Raw genomic sequence first — 15,223 nt, forward strand, 5'->3', positions numbered from 1 at the left:
AACCATATCTGCTTGATATGGGACTCTCTTGTTCAATGCAACTACAACCAAAATGTCCAAAGGTGTTTCACAAAAGTGTTAATTAGATCAAGACTGGCACTAAGCCAAAGAAGGAGATACTAGGACAGGTGACTAAAAGCTTGGTCAAGGAGGTAGGAGTGAGGAGAGAAGGATAAAAGGAGATGGAGGTAATGGGATTGGGTCTGGAATGGCAGCCAAACTGTACACAGGAATGGATACAGAGAAACTGGGGTTATGTATGTATGGCAAGAGTAGAATGAAGGAGCTCAGTAAGGAGCTGCCAGCCCATGTTGTACCGCCTTCTCTCATAAACAAGCATAATGACTCAAACCAGGATCTGAAACCAAGATAGAGTTTTAAGCACACCTAAGAATGTTGACGAAGTGTGACGCTGCCGGAAGGTGCAATTTTGTCTATAACTACCATCCAAGTATCTATTTATATATGTTTTTAAGATGCAATGTGACAGCTTGCAAAGTTACCCATTAATTGTAAAAAAAATGCTGAATGTCAACTACCCCAACACCTGAATTTCTCTTCTCACTGACGTACATCAAATGCTTTTAGAAATTCACAGCTGTACATGGGATTTTCTTTATTTATATCATTGGACAGAAATTTTTTTGGTCCCGCAGAAGCAGGTTTGAAGGTGTGACTGTGAGCAAAATCGGAGATAAGGCCGTCGGATCAGCACCCCGATGTATTCCCGCCTTGCAGCAGTCCACCCAGCAGCCAATATTAAGCAATTAAGGGACTAACAATGGGGACAGGAAGGATCTTCCCAGCATCGGAGCAGGCTTCCACTGAGTGTGGAGCCCAGCAGCTCCATGGAGGTGGCCTCCCGGGGGCAGGCCAGCAGGCCATTGGAACTGAAGGCTCCACGCCCGAATGATGGGGCCGTGCGGAGTCGAAATGCCACAGATGCAGCCGAAATGAATCCTCTGGAGGGGTTCCTCCTCCACTCTGATGGCCCAACTGGATTCAGGCCTCTTTATTTTTAGAAATGTATTGATGCTTCTGAGGGCGCCTCCATTTTGAGGTGGCCTCATGTTCTCCTTTTTACCTGAACAGTGCCCACCTCTCCCAGTAGGGTTGCTGGCTGTCCCCAGCTGTGAGCCACCTGATTGGGTCTGCAGCCTCAGGAAACTGCCCTCCATTCTTAATTGGACAACAGACACAGAGGCAGCTAATTAGGAGGTCACCTCCCTTACGATCACACAGAGGATCACAATACAGACCCTTGTGGTGTCAGGCTCCAGAAATGGTCCCAACTCCTGTAAAAATTATATGATCATATGATTCTGCCTGTTGTATCTATTTAGGAGTTCACCTGGACTTTGAAGAGGTAACACAGATGTTGAAAACTAATTTTAGAGTCATTAACAATATACTGCTTTAACAGTTAACGGACAATACATTTATAAGTTAAGGTTTGTTGTCTCCAAATTACCTTGTAAATCAGCAGCTCTATTAAGATCCAGTGAATGTTATACATGAGAAGAACTAATTTCAAATGTATAAATCAGCTGGGAGATGCACTCATCAAATTTAATAGAATCTTTTTTTTTAGAAAGCCAATACTGGTCCAACAATTCAAAGTAAGCCCAAATGTGTTCCAACTGGAACCCAGAAAAATCTGTTTTGAAAGATAAAGAGTGATTTGTGTGGCGAATGTTCAGACAGGATCTTCAGGCAGGTATATGCCAATCCCTTTGGCCAGATCTTTGTTTCGCTTCCTGTTCAGCAAAATGTTGACCTGTCCAAGGCTACAGATCAGCTTTTTGCCAAACACACCTGGGAGAACGATATAAATTTTAAAATTAAATATATGCACAAGACATAAGAGAGCCTGGACTAATAATCCAGAGATGACCATTCAAATCCCACCACGACAGTTTGTGAATTTGAATTCAGTTAAATAAAAGAACAATTAATAAACCTGGAATAAAAAGCTAGTATCACTAATGGTTACCATGAAGTTATCAGATTCTCATAAAAACCCACTGGTTCAGTAATGTCCTTTAGGAGGGGAAACCTGTCGTCCTGACCTGGTCTGACCTATATGTGACTTCAGACCCACAGCAATGTAGTTAACTCTTTACTGCCCTCTGAAAAGGCCGAGCAAGCTACTCAGTTGTATGCACTGGTTCAAGAAGGCAACTCAGCACCAGCTTCTCAAAGGCAACTAGGTATGGATGATAAATGCTGGCCTTGCCAGTGATGCACACATCCTGTAAATGAACAAATCATTTTTTTTTAAACTTCACACAGCAAGTACAATCAATGCTCCTCTTTAACCATTGTGCAAGATTTATAGTTTCTCTGGATGACTAAGTTTTTTACAAGTTATTTTATTGTCAAATTAGCACACGAAGTAACATGAAATACAATGTGATTCTTACGATATTATTCATTGTTGTAAGCACTTCTGACCATTTTCACAATGAAGGAATGAAACTGGAACTTTCTGCCAGAAAATCACTAAGCCAAACTGTTTAAATCTCATTTTTCAAATGTCAAAAATCAACCAATGGCTCATGTAGCTCTGAATAAGTTTTGTAAACAAAGCAAATCAGTACTTCTTAGAATTCACAAAAGACGTTGTTATAAATAAAGACTACTATTAAACATGAATTCAATAAGGATTATGTCTAATGGACAGTATGGAGGATGCGTACATTGCATATATTTGACAGTGTGAGGTCTATTTTTGATAAGCCCATAATAGTAGTCAACTGTGACTCAGTGGGAGCACTTTTGCCACTAAGTCAAAAGCTTGTGGGCTCAAATTCCAGGGGTTTAACTGCAAATTCTAGGTTGATACCGCGGTAGTGAGGAAGTGCTGCATTGTTGGAATTGCAGTTTTTTGGTTGAGATGTTAAACTGCTCTCTGCCTCCCAGGAGGATGTCGAAGATCCCAAGGCACTGATTTGAAGAAGAGCACTGGAATTCTCCCTGGTGTCCTAACCAATATTTATCCCTCAACCAATATTCGAAACAGATTGTCTGGCATTATCAGATTGCTGTTTGTGGGATTGTATTGCGCAAAAATTGGCTGTTGCATTTCCTACATTACAACAGTGACTACACTTCAAAAAGTTCTTAATTGGCTGTAAAGTTCTTTGGGATGTCCTGAGGTCATGAAAGGCACTATATAAATGTGAATCTTTCTTTCTTTCATAGATTTCCCTGCAGTTCTAATATATATTATTACTTATTGTCTAATGAGAACTGTCCTGCAATGGATAATCAAAGAACTAATCTGAAGAACCTTTGCCTCTAATTTGTTTAAATGTTGTAAGACAATCCTATTTTCTAACACTTTCAATTACCAAAGGAACAACATCTCTGCTATTCTTGACAAGGCAAACCAATAAAAGAAGTCTCACAAAGGATCTGCAGTAAATGAGATGATACCCATCACAGGAACCTAATTATTAAGGTCACTTCAGAAGTACAAAGCTTGATTGTGAAACAGAAATCTAGTGACACATCCTATATTTTTAAAATACAAGATCAGACCAGAGAAAATTAAAAAGCATATTAAACTGGCATGTAATAAATTAGATGTAATAATATTTTTCTGTATTCAGTATTCCTGATTATATTTAACAAATTAATCACAATAATTAAACAAAATTTAATCCTTTAACATTATGTTTCAGGTAGATGTAAATCAAGATCTGCTGTGCAGCTAGTCAGAATGCATTAAGTCAAGCTAAAAATCATGCTTTAGGAAGGATTTCTCTCATCATGCCACTGCAGGGAACAACACCATCAGAAGTGCAAGATTAACTGGACATGCACCTGAAGTGCTGCAAGCTGCAAGGCTATGGTCCAGATGCTGGAAAGTGGGATTAGATTGAGCAGCTAGTTTCTACTTTTTTTCTTCTTGGCCGGCACAGACATGACGGGCTGAATGGCCTCCTTCTGTGCCATAATGTTTCTATGGGTCTATGATTCTATGGTTCTATTAGCCCCCAGTTCTGAAAATACTGATAACAAAAACATAATTTAATGATTCACCTTATTAGAGTTTTAAAAGTACGCAATTGTGATTCAGAACACATCTTAGGGTAAAAAGTACTTTTCTTTAATTCCTTCAAGGGGTTTGGGCATTGTTGTCAAGGTCAGAATTTACTGACCATCCCTAATGCCCTTGAGAAGGTATTGGTGAGCCTAATTCCCACTGACTTCAGTTTTGCTAGAGCTGCTTGATACCTCACTAGGTTAAATGCTGCCTTGATGTCAAAGGCAATCACTCTCGCCTCACCTCTGGAATTCAGCTCTTTTGTCCATGTTTGGACCAAGGTTGTATTGAGGTTTGGAGCCGAGTGATCACCAACATTTGTTCACAGCTGTTTCCTCCATTACTTCGTGTTTGTGTCACGATGTTACTCTGAAACTGAACCACTATAACTAAGCATTATTGCTATTCTTCTCAATAAGCATGTAGCGAAAGTTTCAAATCAACGTTCCTCAGTGTAGACATCAACCTTATGTAGCATGTTCGCTGACAATGGTTATTAATGGAAAATCAGAAAATTACAAAGAATTAATATTTCCTTCAACGACCTTACAGGACATAACATAAATGGGATACAGGGGAGTGATTACAATAATTTAATTGAGTGGTCGTTTCAGTTTATGTTTATTCTCTGCTTCAGAGTTGCTGTCGTGGTCCATCTTTGATGAGCTTACTGCTTTGGAATCACTCAGTATTATTCACGGATTATTCACGGAGGTGAAGTATTGATTTTGTTCTCTTTGATCCCTGAATTCAATCGATGGGAACATTAAGCTTTGATTTTGACTTTTGGCCACCTAACAGACGGAGCTCACCGGTAGACCGACTGTTCAACCAGTGAAAAAGTCAGAGCCATTTTGAGGTCCCGCCTACATCAAACAGGCGACCTGATGCTACTCTCCGAATTCAGGCTGGTGCAAATGCAATTCCGAGAGTAAGGGAAGGGGGAAGGTCATGATCGGCGAGGGGCAGAGGTCCAGATTATTTTTTGAAGATCAGAGGAGCAAACTAGATATTAAAATGGACCTAACACCTAAAACTGATCAAGACTTCTGTCACTCAGCGATAGGCCCCTTTAAAAATGTCTGTGAGCAATGCATCGGCATTAACAGGATGGTAAATCTGCCAACACTATTTTGAGGCTATTACTGACTGCCCTGTTAACATGGCTATCAAAATATAGTTTAATGACTTAAATCCAATGAGTGCGTTGTTTCTTATAAACATAATATGAAAGAGTCACAATTTGTATCTCGAAGACAAACTAATAAGGTAGCAACCTTTACTACCTACATGTATCTAATGAATCAGAACATAAAAGTAAATCAGGAGACTTTATCATCAACGATAATTACCCTTAGACACTTTGTAATTAGGGTTATTCGACATAAAAAGTCAACGTTCTTGATTGTTTGTTTATTAGTTGCTGAAGTAGATTTTTGATACCTGCAGTTATAATTCTCTTAATTGGATGCATCTTTAATTCAGACTCAAGCAACCATCTTATAGTAATTATACAACAAACCTTACTGATTCCATATTTAACTACAAACTAAATTTCATGATAGTTCGTTGATGATTTGCAGCTAAATAGTTTACCTATAGATTGAGAAAAGTGCTCACACCTTTAAAAGTGCATTGACTACATTTGTTAATGTTAGATCTAATGTTACTATTTGATACCAAAAACAACTTGATTCACCTATTGAGTGTTCTAATTGAGACTGCAATTAACACTGACATTCTGCATGAATGTAAAGGTGTTTCCTGTATGCAACAGTAGCACTATAATCCAGTTAACAAGAAGGAAAGAACTTGCATTTATATAGTGGCTATCATGACCTTGAGATGAGCTTTAGAACCAAAAATTACTTTTGAAGTGTAGTTATTATTGTGATGTAGGAAAACACAGCAGACAAATTGCATATAGCAAGAGCCTGCAGACAGTAATGAAATAACAACTAATCTGAGGGATAAATATTGGCCAGGACTCCCCTATTCTTCTTCGAATAGTGACCTGGGATCTTTTGCATCCATCTGAGAGGACAGTTGGGGATTTAGTTTCATGTCACATCCAAAAATGCAACACTCCCTCAGTACTGCACTAAAATATCAGCCTAGATTCTGCACTCAAGTCTCTAGAATGGGACGTGAACCCACAACCTTTTGATTTACAGGCAAGAGTGGTACCAACTGAGCCCCTGATCTACCTGTCTTGGGGTATAGGATTCCTACCCAGCAGCTTGACTGATGCTTGTTCAAGAAGTGCTCAGGTTGAATATCCTAGCTGCTTTATAAAGTTAATATTGAGAAAATAACCTTGCTGCCTGATCTCTCCTAAAAGTCAAAAATAGACATCAGGAAAATGTAAGCACACTTAGACAGAGCTCTCTTCTGGGAGCCAATATCCAAGCCGCAATCTGCAATATTATTCAAATCTTGTCTGCTGCACTTCACATTGTATTGGTTGGTGTGTGTCTGGATAATATCAATGGAATTAGGCTCATAACCTGTGAATCTTTTAAAATAGTTGTGAAGAATTTCCTCTTCAGTTATGTGGAGCATTCCATAATTCTCAATTTAATATTCTCATCATACAACCAGTGAGGAGATAATTTTTAAATAATTTAATACTTTTCCTTTATTGGAGATTATTACAAGCATATGAGCTGCCTCTCTCCAGATACAGTACTTTTATGAAAATTCACATGAGCATTAAATTCATTGCACTGTCTCTTCCCTAATATTACTACAATCTTGAACAAGTTCTAACACCAGAATGGATAGTTAGTTTCATGATACCAGAGGCATAAAAAAAATTGAACATATTGGCGAATATACTTCCAAATGCAGCAGGAAAAGAGCCAGCATTTAATTTCAAACAGTAAGCTGTAGCTATCATATTAAAATAGGTAACATATATGTGTATATAGAGTCAAGGAGAGAACAGCAGTTCAGGTTATCTGCTAATTTACATCAGAATGGAATGTGATATTTCCCAATATGAAAACACCTGATGTACAGTTCAGCGGGAGACTGGGATATGATTGTCATCTTATGAGAAATGAAGACTGCACAACTTATATAACTCATAAAAAAATAATGGTTTTCCTTACAAAGTGGATCAAAGAAAAATCGAGATGCCAGTGGCAAGTAAGTAATTTAACAAAAATGTATTTAAAATATAATCATACAAAAATACAGTTAATTATATTTAATAATGATTTTTACAATGGAATATGGTACATAAATTCCTCCTAGCAATTTCAGCCAGCTTTCTGCTCTCTTCTCAGACAGATTATCAAAATAAAACAATTTGGCCTTTCATAGTACTAAGGATGATATTTTACAGTTATCAGGAGGCTAGCTCTATGACTAGATAGGAATTCAGGAATATAATATGTTTCAGTCTTGTCACCAAATAGTTTTACATGAAAACTTCAGGGGTTTTAAGAGCTGCTGAATAAGAAATTGTGGAAGTGAGTAAAACAATGTTACTCTGTTCTTATCTACAATGGATGTTTTAACTTAACATACTAAAAAAATTATAAAATATTTTCTTTTAAATGAGCTACCCAGAAGTATCAAAAATTGAGGTGAAAAACAAAGTTACCAATGAAGTAATCCAGAATATGTCGTGAAATTCTGCAGAACCAGAAACAGCATAACCAACAAAAGCACAAATAAAACAGTTACATATAGATGTTAATCATTCCTGGAATCTAACTGATTAGGGATAATCCACTGTTATTTTTGTATGTGCGAAACCGTATTTGTGTAACATTATGATGTTGATGTTAGCAAAATGCATTTTTATTGTCTGACTGGGACTTTTGAAGGAAAGCTAAAAGCACCATCATATTTCTACTGCAATTATTATGCTTAATGACAATAAAAACTTCATTTTACTCAAGATGGAAGCACATATGGGTAACCTATCCACTGCAATTCAATGACAAAAATATCACAAGTAAATAATGGGGATGAAATTGGACACAGGGTGGGGTCACAAAACATAACTACTGACTGTTTTATGGCATGCCCAATATCCAGTTCTACTGAAGTAAACAGAATTTAATATCCGGCAGGCTGTATAATAGATGACTGCTGTGATATTTCTTGTCATGTATCCCTGCACATGTTCAATTTCATCCCAAATATGTTTCTCATAATCAATTGCAACAGCATTACATGTTTACAGTGATTAAATAACCATGGCAAATTGTAACATTAACACTTAACAAACTTTTCAGTGCTCACTGAATACTTATTTCCATCGGATACTAGGTCACAAGTCAACAGTACTGTCAGTTAGTGCCAAGGTGAAACATGAAAAAGTATCTTCTATTATGCCGCTTGACAATTCCTCATTCAAAAATTAATAACAGCCTTATGCAGCTAATTAATCATATTCCAATAAAGGAAACCATTAGAAATAAACAGATTTCCACAATTTAGCAGAAACTCTTGCGTGTGAATTTTCCTTCCGAGTGAACTTCAGGCAGCTGGCCACTGAAATGGCCAATGAAGAGCCCCGGTCGGAGGTCTACTACATTTTGACAGCTGGGTCACAGGATAGTGGACTGCAGCTGGAGTTCAGGTGCCCTGGGCCTGCCCGCCAGCTCAGGGCCACCAGAATTTCAGGTATCCTAACCTGCTTCCAGTATAAAGTATGTAAGTCCAATGAGAGGTAGGGAGTGGCTGTTTAGGGGGCAATCTCTGGATACCCGGAGCAGCAGTCACCATGATTGTATTTGTGAAGCCTGGAAGAGTACTCCTGCTCCTCCCATCCCCACAAAAATAAAGGGGAACTTACCTTCAGGATCCTATATGGCCAGGCCACCAGCTGAAGCACATTATGAAAAGATCAGTTTAAAATTGCCGATCATAGTCCTACTGATGTCATAGGACTCAAATTTTTATTTTATGTGAGCCTACCACGTAACTTCAGAGGCTGCTCTGGCTACTAAGCCTTAGCCCCTCACGAACATTGCCATGCCGTTTCTGCTGGGCTGAATGGTTGAAAATTCAGCCCTTAATGTTTTATTCTTCGCTAAGCTGCTAAGAATTTTTCTTTTTTTTTTCTGGGCACCACACTATAGGAAGGATGTGTTTGCACTGTAGAGAGTGCAGAGGAGATTCACCAGGATGTTGCCTGGTCTGGAGCATTTCAGCTATGAAGAGAGACTGAAAAAGCTAGGGTTGTTTTCCTTAGAGCAGACAAGGCAGAGGGTGGACATGATTGAGGTATAGAAAATGATGTGGGGCATTGATAGGTTAGATAGAAAGAAACCTTTTCCCTTAGCGGAGGGATCAATAACCAGGGGGCATAGATTTAAGGTAAGGGGCAGGAGGTTTAGCGGGGATTTGAGAAAAAAAAATTTCACCCAGACGGTGTTTGGACTCTGGAATGCACTGCCTGAAGAGGTGGTAGAGGCAGGAACCCTCACAACATTTAAGAAGTATTTAGATGAGCACTTGAAACACCACAACATACAAGGCTACGGGCCAAGTGCTGGAAACTGGGATTAGAATAGGGAGGTGCTTCATGGCCTGTTTCTGTGCTGTATAACTCTATGACTCTGTGTGCTGAGTATTACCTTGCATCCCAAAGCAGAACAAATAATCATTACAACAAAACCAAAATGCTAAGAATGCAGGAAATCTGACATAAAACAGAAAATACTGGAAGCAGGTCAGGCAGCATCTGTAGAGAGAGAAAGAGCATTAATGTTTTAGCTCAATGAGCTTTCATCAAAACTGGAAAAAGTTAGAGATGGACAGTTTATTAGCAAGTGCAGAGATAGGGAAAAGGGGGCAGAAAAGAATAAAAGGGAAAGATCTGTTTTAGGGCAGAGGGCAGAGTGATTAAATGACAAAAGTGGTCATGGTGCAAGGAAAAGGGAGTGGTAATGAGACAAATATAGAAACAAAACATGATCCAGAGGCAATGTCAGTTGTTATTCCATACTAGCAGAGGAGGAGGACAAATGGAAAACTTGTCAAAGAAACAAAGGCTGTCCGCCTGCGATATGTGGCCGAAAAAGGGCAGATCATTACAGGTTGCCTTTTAAGTTCCTAGTCGCTCTTCAAATTTTAAATGTTATGCTCTGCAACATGAACTATTTGCATATTACACTGGAACAGCATGTGTAGAAGGTGCTGAAAAAGTTTTTGAACCTTTTCATTTGCTCCTGTCTCTTTCAAAAGTATATTGATTATGCTAAAATATACTTTTATAGGTCCTAGCAGGCCTCAATCAATTGGCAATTCTTCATGAGTAATCCGAGATGACAGTGCCAGCAGTATATTCTGACAATGGGAGATCAGTGCATTGCGTATCATCCTGTCTTCACCCAATGCTCACACTTCCATAAAAAGAAGTACAAGATCTAGTTAGAAGCATTTTAATTATGAAGAAACAGACACAGAGGCTCCAATTATTTACAATAGCACAAAAGAGCTATCAGATAACTTGTTATAATGGCAGAAAACCAAACTGATCTATTTATACAGCTAGGAAAACTTAAAAGTTGACCACATGATTCCAAAATCTATAAATGATACATCATTACTGCCAGGCCTATTGATATTTTTAGTGTTGCATATGCACAGAATATTTAGTCAGTGTGGTAAATACAATACATGTATAAAAAAAAAGTTTTGTATAAAAAAGGGAAAAATAAATTTGGCTCTGGACTGCCTAAAGTTAAGAGGAATGCTGAGTCACACCTCACCATTGATACTAAAGAGGAACTGATCACCACAAAGACCTACATATAAAAGCAAAATGCTGCAGATGCTGGAAATCTGAAATAAAAACTAGAAATGCTGGAAATACTCAGCAGTCTGGCAGCATCTGTGGAGAGAGAAGCAGATGCTGCCAAACCTGCTGAGTATTTCCAGCATTTCTTGTTTTTATTACAAAGACCTGCATAACTAAGCCACATCATAGACAGTAAATAAAGGGAGTGTTGATCAATTTCTGAGCTGTATTCCATAGGTAGTAAGCAATTGCTGCAAAACTAGTGTTCCCGCCAAGGAAATTATAAAACTGTGGAGGAAGCTCGTTCTCGGCCTCACTGCTGCTTCCAGCCTTCTTCCTCCATGGCTGTCCTGATTCTAAGAAAATGCATTACTCCACTACTTGAGACACCAAGATGTGTGCAAGGCCAAAACAGCTCTCAAAGCTTGAGATAACCCCAAGAATACCTAAAACTTTTGCATAATGGCTTATATTACAGCCTTTGTTTTGCTATGATAAGGATATGCATTTTGAAGTCAAAAGTTTTCTTTTTTCTTGTTAAAGCAATTCAAAATATCTTACACTTTCTTAATTCCTAATCACGTAAGATATTGTAGGTCCATATTTTTTTGGTATGTAATAAATAGTCGTTTACTATTATAAAGGCATGTTTAAAGTCTGGAGCTTCTGATGAGGACAGATAGCCACTAAATTAACCCTAACATTTTGATTGTATGGGGATTAAAAAGGTATTTCCCCAAATTAAATAAAGAATAAAATCACATTGCACCTTTTGTCCCTACACCTATTATCTTTTTTATTGCTATGTCACATGTGTTGTATCTTGTTTAACAGACAGATTTCATGTAAGTATAGATTGTATCTTTTCCTTGTTACACCACTCTAAGTCAACCAACTGTAAGGAGGCCTCTATACTGTCACCAAATCTCTCCAAAGTAGCAATAACAGTCAGTGGTGAAGAGGATATAGTTTACTGTGTTTTGATTGCAAAATGATTTATCTTACACATTTCTGTGAACAAATTATCACTGTGTTGGAGTAAGACCTTGCTATTGATTTGTGTTCATTGACATTTTAAGTGTCAGCAAATGAAAAAAGGATAAAAACAAAGAATCCAGTGTATACACAGATTACTAAGTACTTCCCCATTTCTTAAAAATATATATATATTTTTTGCAAGTTCTGCTGTCTGTATATAAGCCTGCAATGGGAACCTCCAAATGTCACATGTCTTAATTATTTTATCATCAGTGTATTTACCATTCATAATAAAACACCAACTAAGATGATGAAAACATGGCATTTCAAGCACATTATATGGAATAAAGCCATTCAAGAAAGAATTCTAAAAAATATGTGGTCTATGTTTGTTTGGAACCTTCAATGTATATGAATGAAAGTTAAAAATCCATTATCTCAGCACGTTATCGAGCTTAGTAAAGCATTCTGAGTTCCCGTTCCTCTACGTCATCCACAGTAAATGAACAGTAACTACTCAAAAGATTAATATTTTGCAAAGTCGTACTTTGCACCACAGGTAAAATGAAGCTGTTCATTTGTGGAGTATATGCAATTCTATCTTTCCACAGAAGACATTCATCCATGTATCTATTGACATAATGCATCTGATTTATACGTTTTGAATATATTTAAAGATCTGTTGAAAACAAATTTTAAAATGAAGACCGTAGAATATGCAGCATAATAATGAATATAAAATGCATTATTTTTCAACTCTCTAGAATCTAGAAACGCACATTAAATATACCTTTCAGCACCAAAATAGTATTCAAGCTGATATTTAAAATAATTTTACATTTTAAGTATAAAAACTGCAGTAAAATTAATTATCTTTGGAAATTAATGCGATAGTATCCAACCTCAATACTTCACTGGAAAGATGTCCAATTTTGCCACGTCATCTGTTCTGGATCGACATGCAGTTTCAGCACCTTGAACAGCGACTGGAGTTGCTGCGCTGTGCAGACAGCTGAACTGCAGAATTTAAATTGCATTTTCAGTTTCACTACACAAATGTATGGAAATGTGAACTATTTCGCCGCATTGTCTCTCCCATTCCTTTCCTCCCTCTTTCATTGCCATTTACCTCTATCTCTACTCCATTCCTATTTCTGACTCGCTTTCCTCTTACCGTTTTGTCCCCACCATTTCTTGACTTCCCCATTCTCCTGCAGCCCTTTTCGCCTTTATTGTTTGCAACTGGTTAAATATTTTTGAAATGCACACAGTTGTTTCCTCTCCCTGCTGTAGACTGATGTCCCAATCAATATTAATATTGGTACTGTTTACCTCAACCCATTTGTTCAGTGAGGGTGTTAAATGCAAATCGGATGTGCAGACGATTCCGTTCCCGGAGCGCACGCCGAGTGTGCTGAGAAAGTTTGTGACTGCTTGCGGTTCACTGATGCTGTGAATGCAGCCGGACTCATGCGCTTCAGATCCCACCAGGTTGTAAGTGAATATGCGCAAGGAATAACGATGAGCTAATTGAAATTCTGTCATTAATGTTGGACTGTAGAGGCTCCCGCAACAACATGGATTTCGTACATTACAGTTTTTGTTTTTAAATTAACCAACAGTGTATTAGCACCTAAGCTATTAGGCACAAGTTAAACAAAAACAAATTAAGAAACGTGCAATTGTTATTTGCTCTTTTCTCCTAATTTGAATATCTAGGATACATTTACAGAAATACTATTGAGAAGAGAGATCATATAGTCCAATAGAACGGAGAGGGCTTAAAAGAATTGACAGCACAACAGGCTTTATTATTTATTAACAACCCCGACATTTGTTTTGTCCTTTGGAATTCCAAACTCCACTTTGCGAATGTGTCTGAGTTGCACCTTACCTATTCGTATAAGGCATTCTGGTATTACAGTACAAAGCGCCACTGCAGGTCAATTGGGTGGCAGACGGCCGGGATGCACTCGTTAACTCTTTGAATAAATATATTGACTGCAGCACTAGTAACCGGTTAGACTTAACCAAGTACTTAGGCACTTTCCTCCACGCGTACCACTTTCCCAGTCAACCCACCCCACCAACGGCTCAATGGGAAACACAAACCCGGCGCGATCCAAGCGGATTCCAGATCTTTACCCAGTTCCACTGCCATTAACATGTACCACTTGTCCGCACTTCATCACTGCGCAAAATCACCACCGCCTTTCTCCGCCCAGATGGCTGAGCCACAATACTTTTGGAGGCAACTTTTTTTCCCCGGCACATCACCAACAACTCCAACCAACAGTTCCCGGTGCACACTTGCCACCAACAAACATCCGTCGCCGTGCCAACAGCAAGATTCTCCAACTCTCATCTCCAATAAGTGCCAATCAACAAATGAAATAAAAGTCAACGCTCTTACCTTGCAGTCATCGATGCAACTTTTCACGGAGTATTCTCCCGATTGCAAATACTTCTGAAACAAGAGCTGGAACTCTTCGTATTTCTCCTGGGCGTGCTGGTCTAACCTTTGATAAGTCTCAACACACTGAACGCAAACCGTGGCATCGCCATCCATCACGACGTTAAGGTCGCAATTTGAGCCCTCTGGTGTAGACATCCCGGCAAACAGTTCCGAAAGAGTGTAAGAATCACAAAAGGAAAGATGGAAATTGCTGAAAGACAGCGACGAGGATCCATCGCTGGCTTCCACACTCACACTTCCACAGACAGACTCAGCATCTTCAACACTAAAATACTGGTCAAATAGACAATGTGGGTAGCACGTTTCTAGTTGCCAGATAGGTCTGGTAGAAGTATTACCTATAAAAATGGTATGTTTGCCACTGCTGATGACTTTCCTGGGCTGCTCAGCTCTAAGGAATACCGGGGAAAGTAAATGATTCGCTGCCGTTGGGTGTTCATCCATGTCTGCCAAGGTGCCCTGTCCCTGGTCTCTGGTCCTGGTCAGATTCGCCTCTGCACATAACCACAAGTGATCAGATAGCAGGACCGTGAAAAACAGGAGAGCTGCTAAAGACAGTCGCCATTTCTGGGCCCGTTCTGAATCCGTGCAGGGCTTGTCGTTCTGTCGGGGCACATACCAGATTTTTAATCCGTCATCTTGCTGTCGGCACATCCAAGCGCCCTTGGTCATATTGTGGGAAAGTGCAGCTCCGGCCGATTCCACAATGAGTGTCCCTTTGCCCCAGTATACATTGACCGGGGTTCTCTTCCTACTTCCGTTTGTTTTTTTATTCTCTCGGACGTTTGCTCGGGTTGGATCTGTCTTTCACTCTCAACAAATGGTCAACTGTTGCCATCCAATCCGTGGAAGCAAGCAGATGAAAGCAGGCACTGTCATATCAGACTTCTTCATGACTGCAGGAAAACCTACTTCTCGGTGACAACATGCTCCTAACGCCGAAGAGCTCCTCTCC

At 39.0% G+C, this 15,223-nt stretch overlaps 1 protein-coding gene across 1 annotated transcript in view; it reads right to left on the reverse strand.

Annotated features, from left to right (window-relative positions):
- The window catches only part of LOC137371001 (NALCN channel auxiliary factor 1), a 1,064,361-nt gene extending 1,049,421 nt beyond the window's left edge, over positions 1-14,940 (reverse strand). The window contains exon 1 of the mRNA XM_068032902.1: positions 14,206-14,940. Coding sequence (XP_067889003.1) covers positions 14,206-14,940 — 735 coding nt within the window. The remainder of the gene's footprint in view (positions 1-14,205) is intronic.
- Between the last annotated feature and the right edge of the window lie 283 nt (positions 14,941-15,223).

Source organism: Heterodontus francisci, chromosome 6 (assembly GCF_036365525.1).
Source record: "Heterodontus francisci isolate sHetFra1 chromosome 6, sHetFra1.hap1, whole genome shotgun sequence".
NCBI lineage: Eukaryota > Metazoa > Chordata > Chondrichthyes > Heterodontiformes > Heterodontidae > Heterodontus > Heterodontus francisci.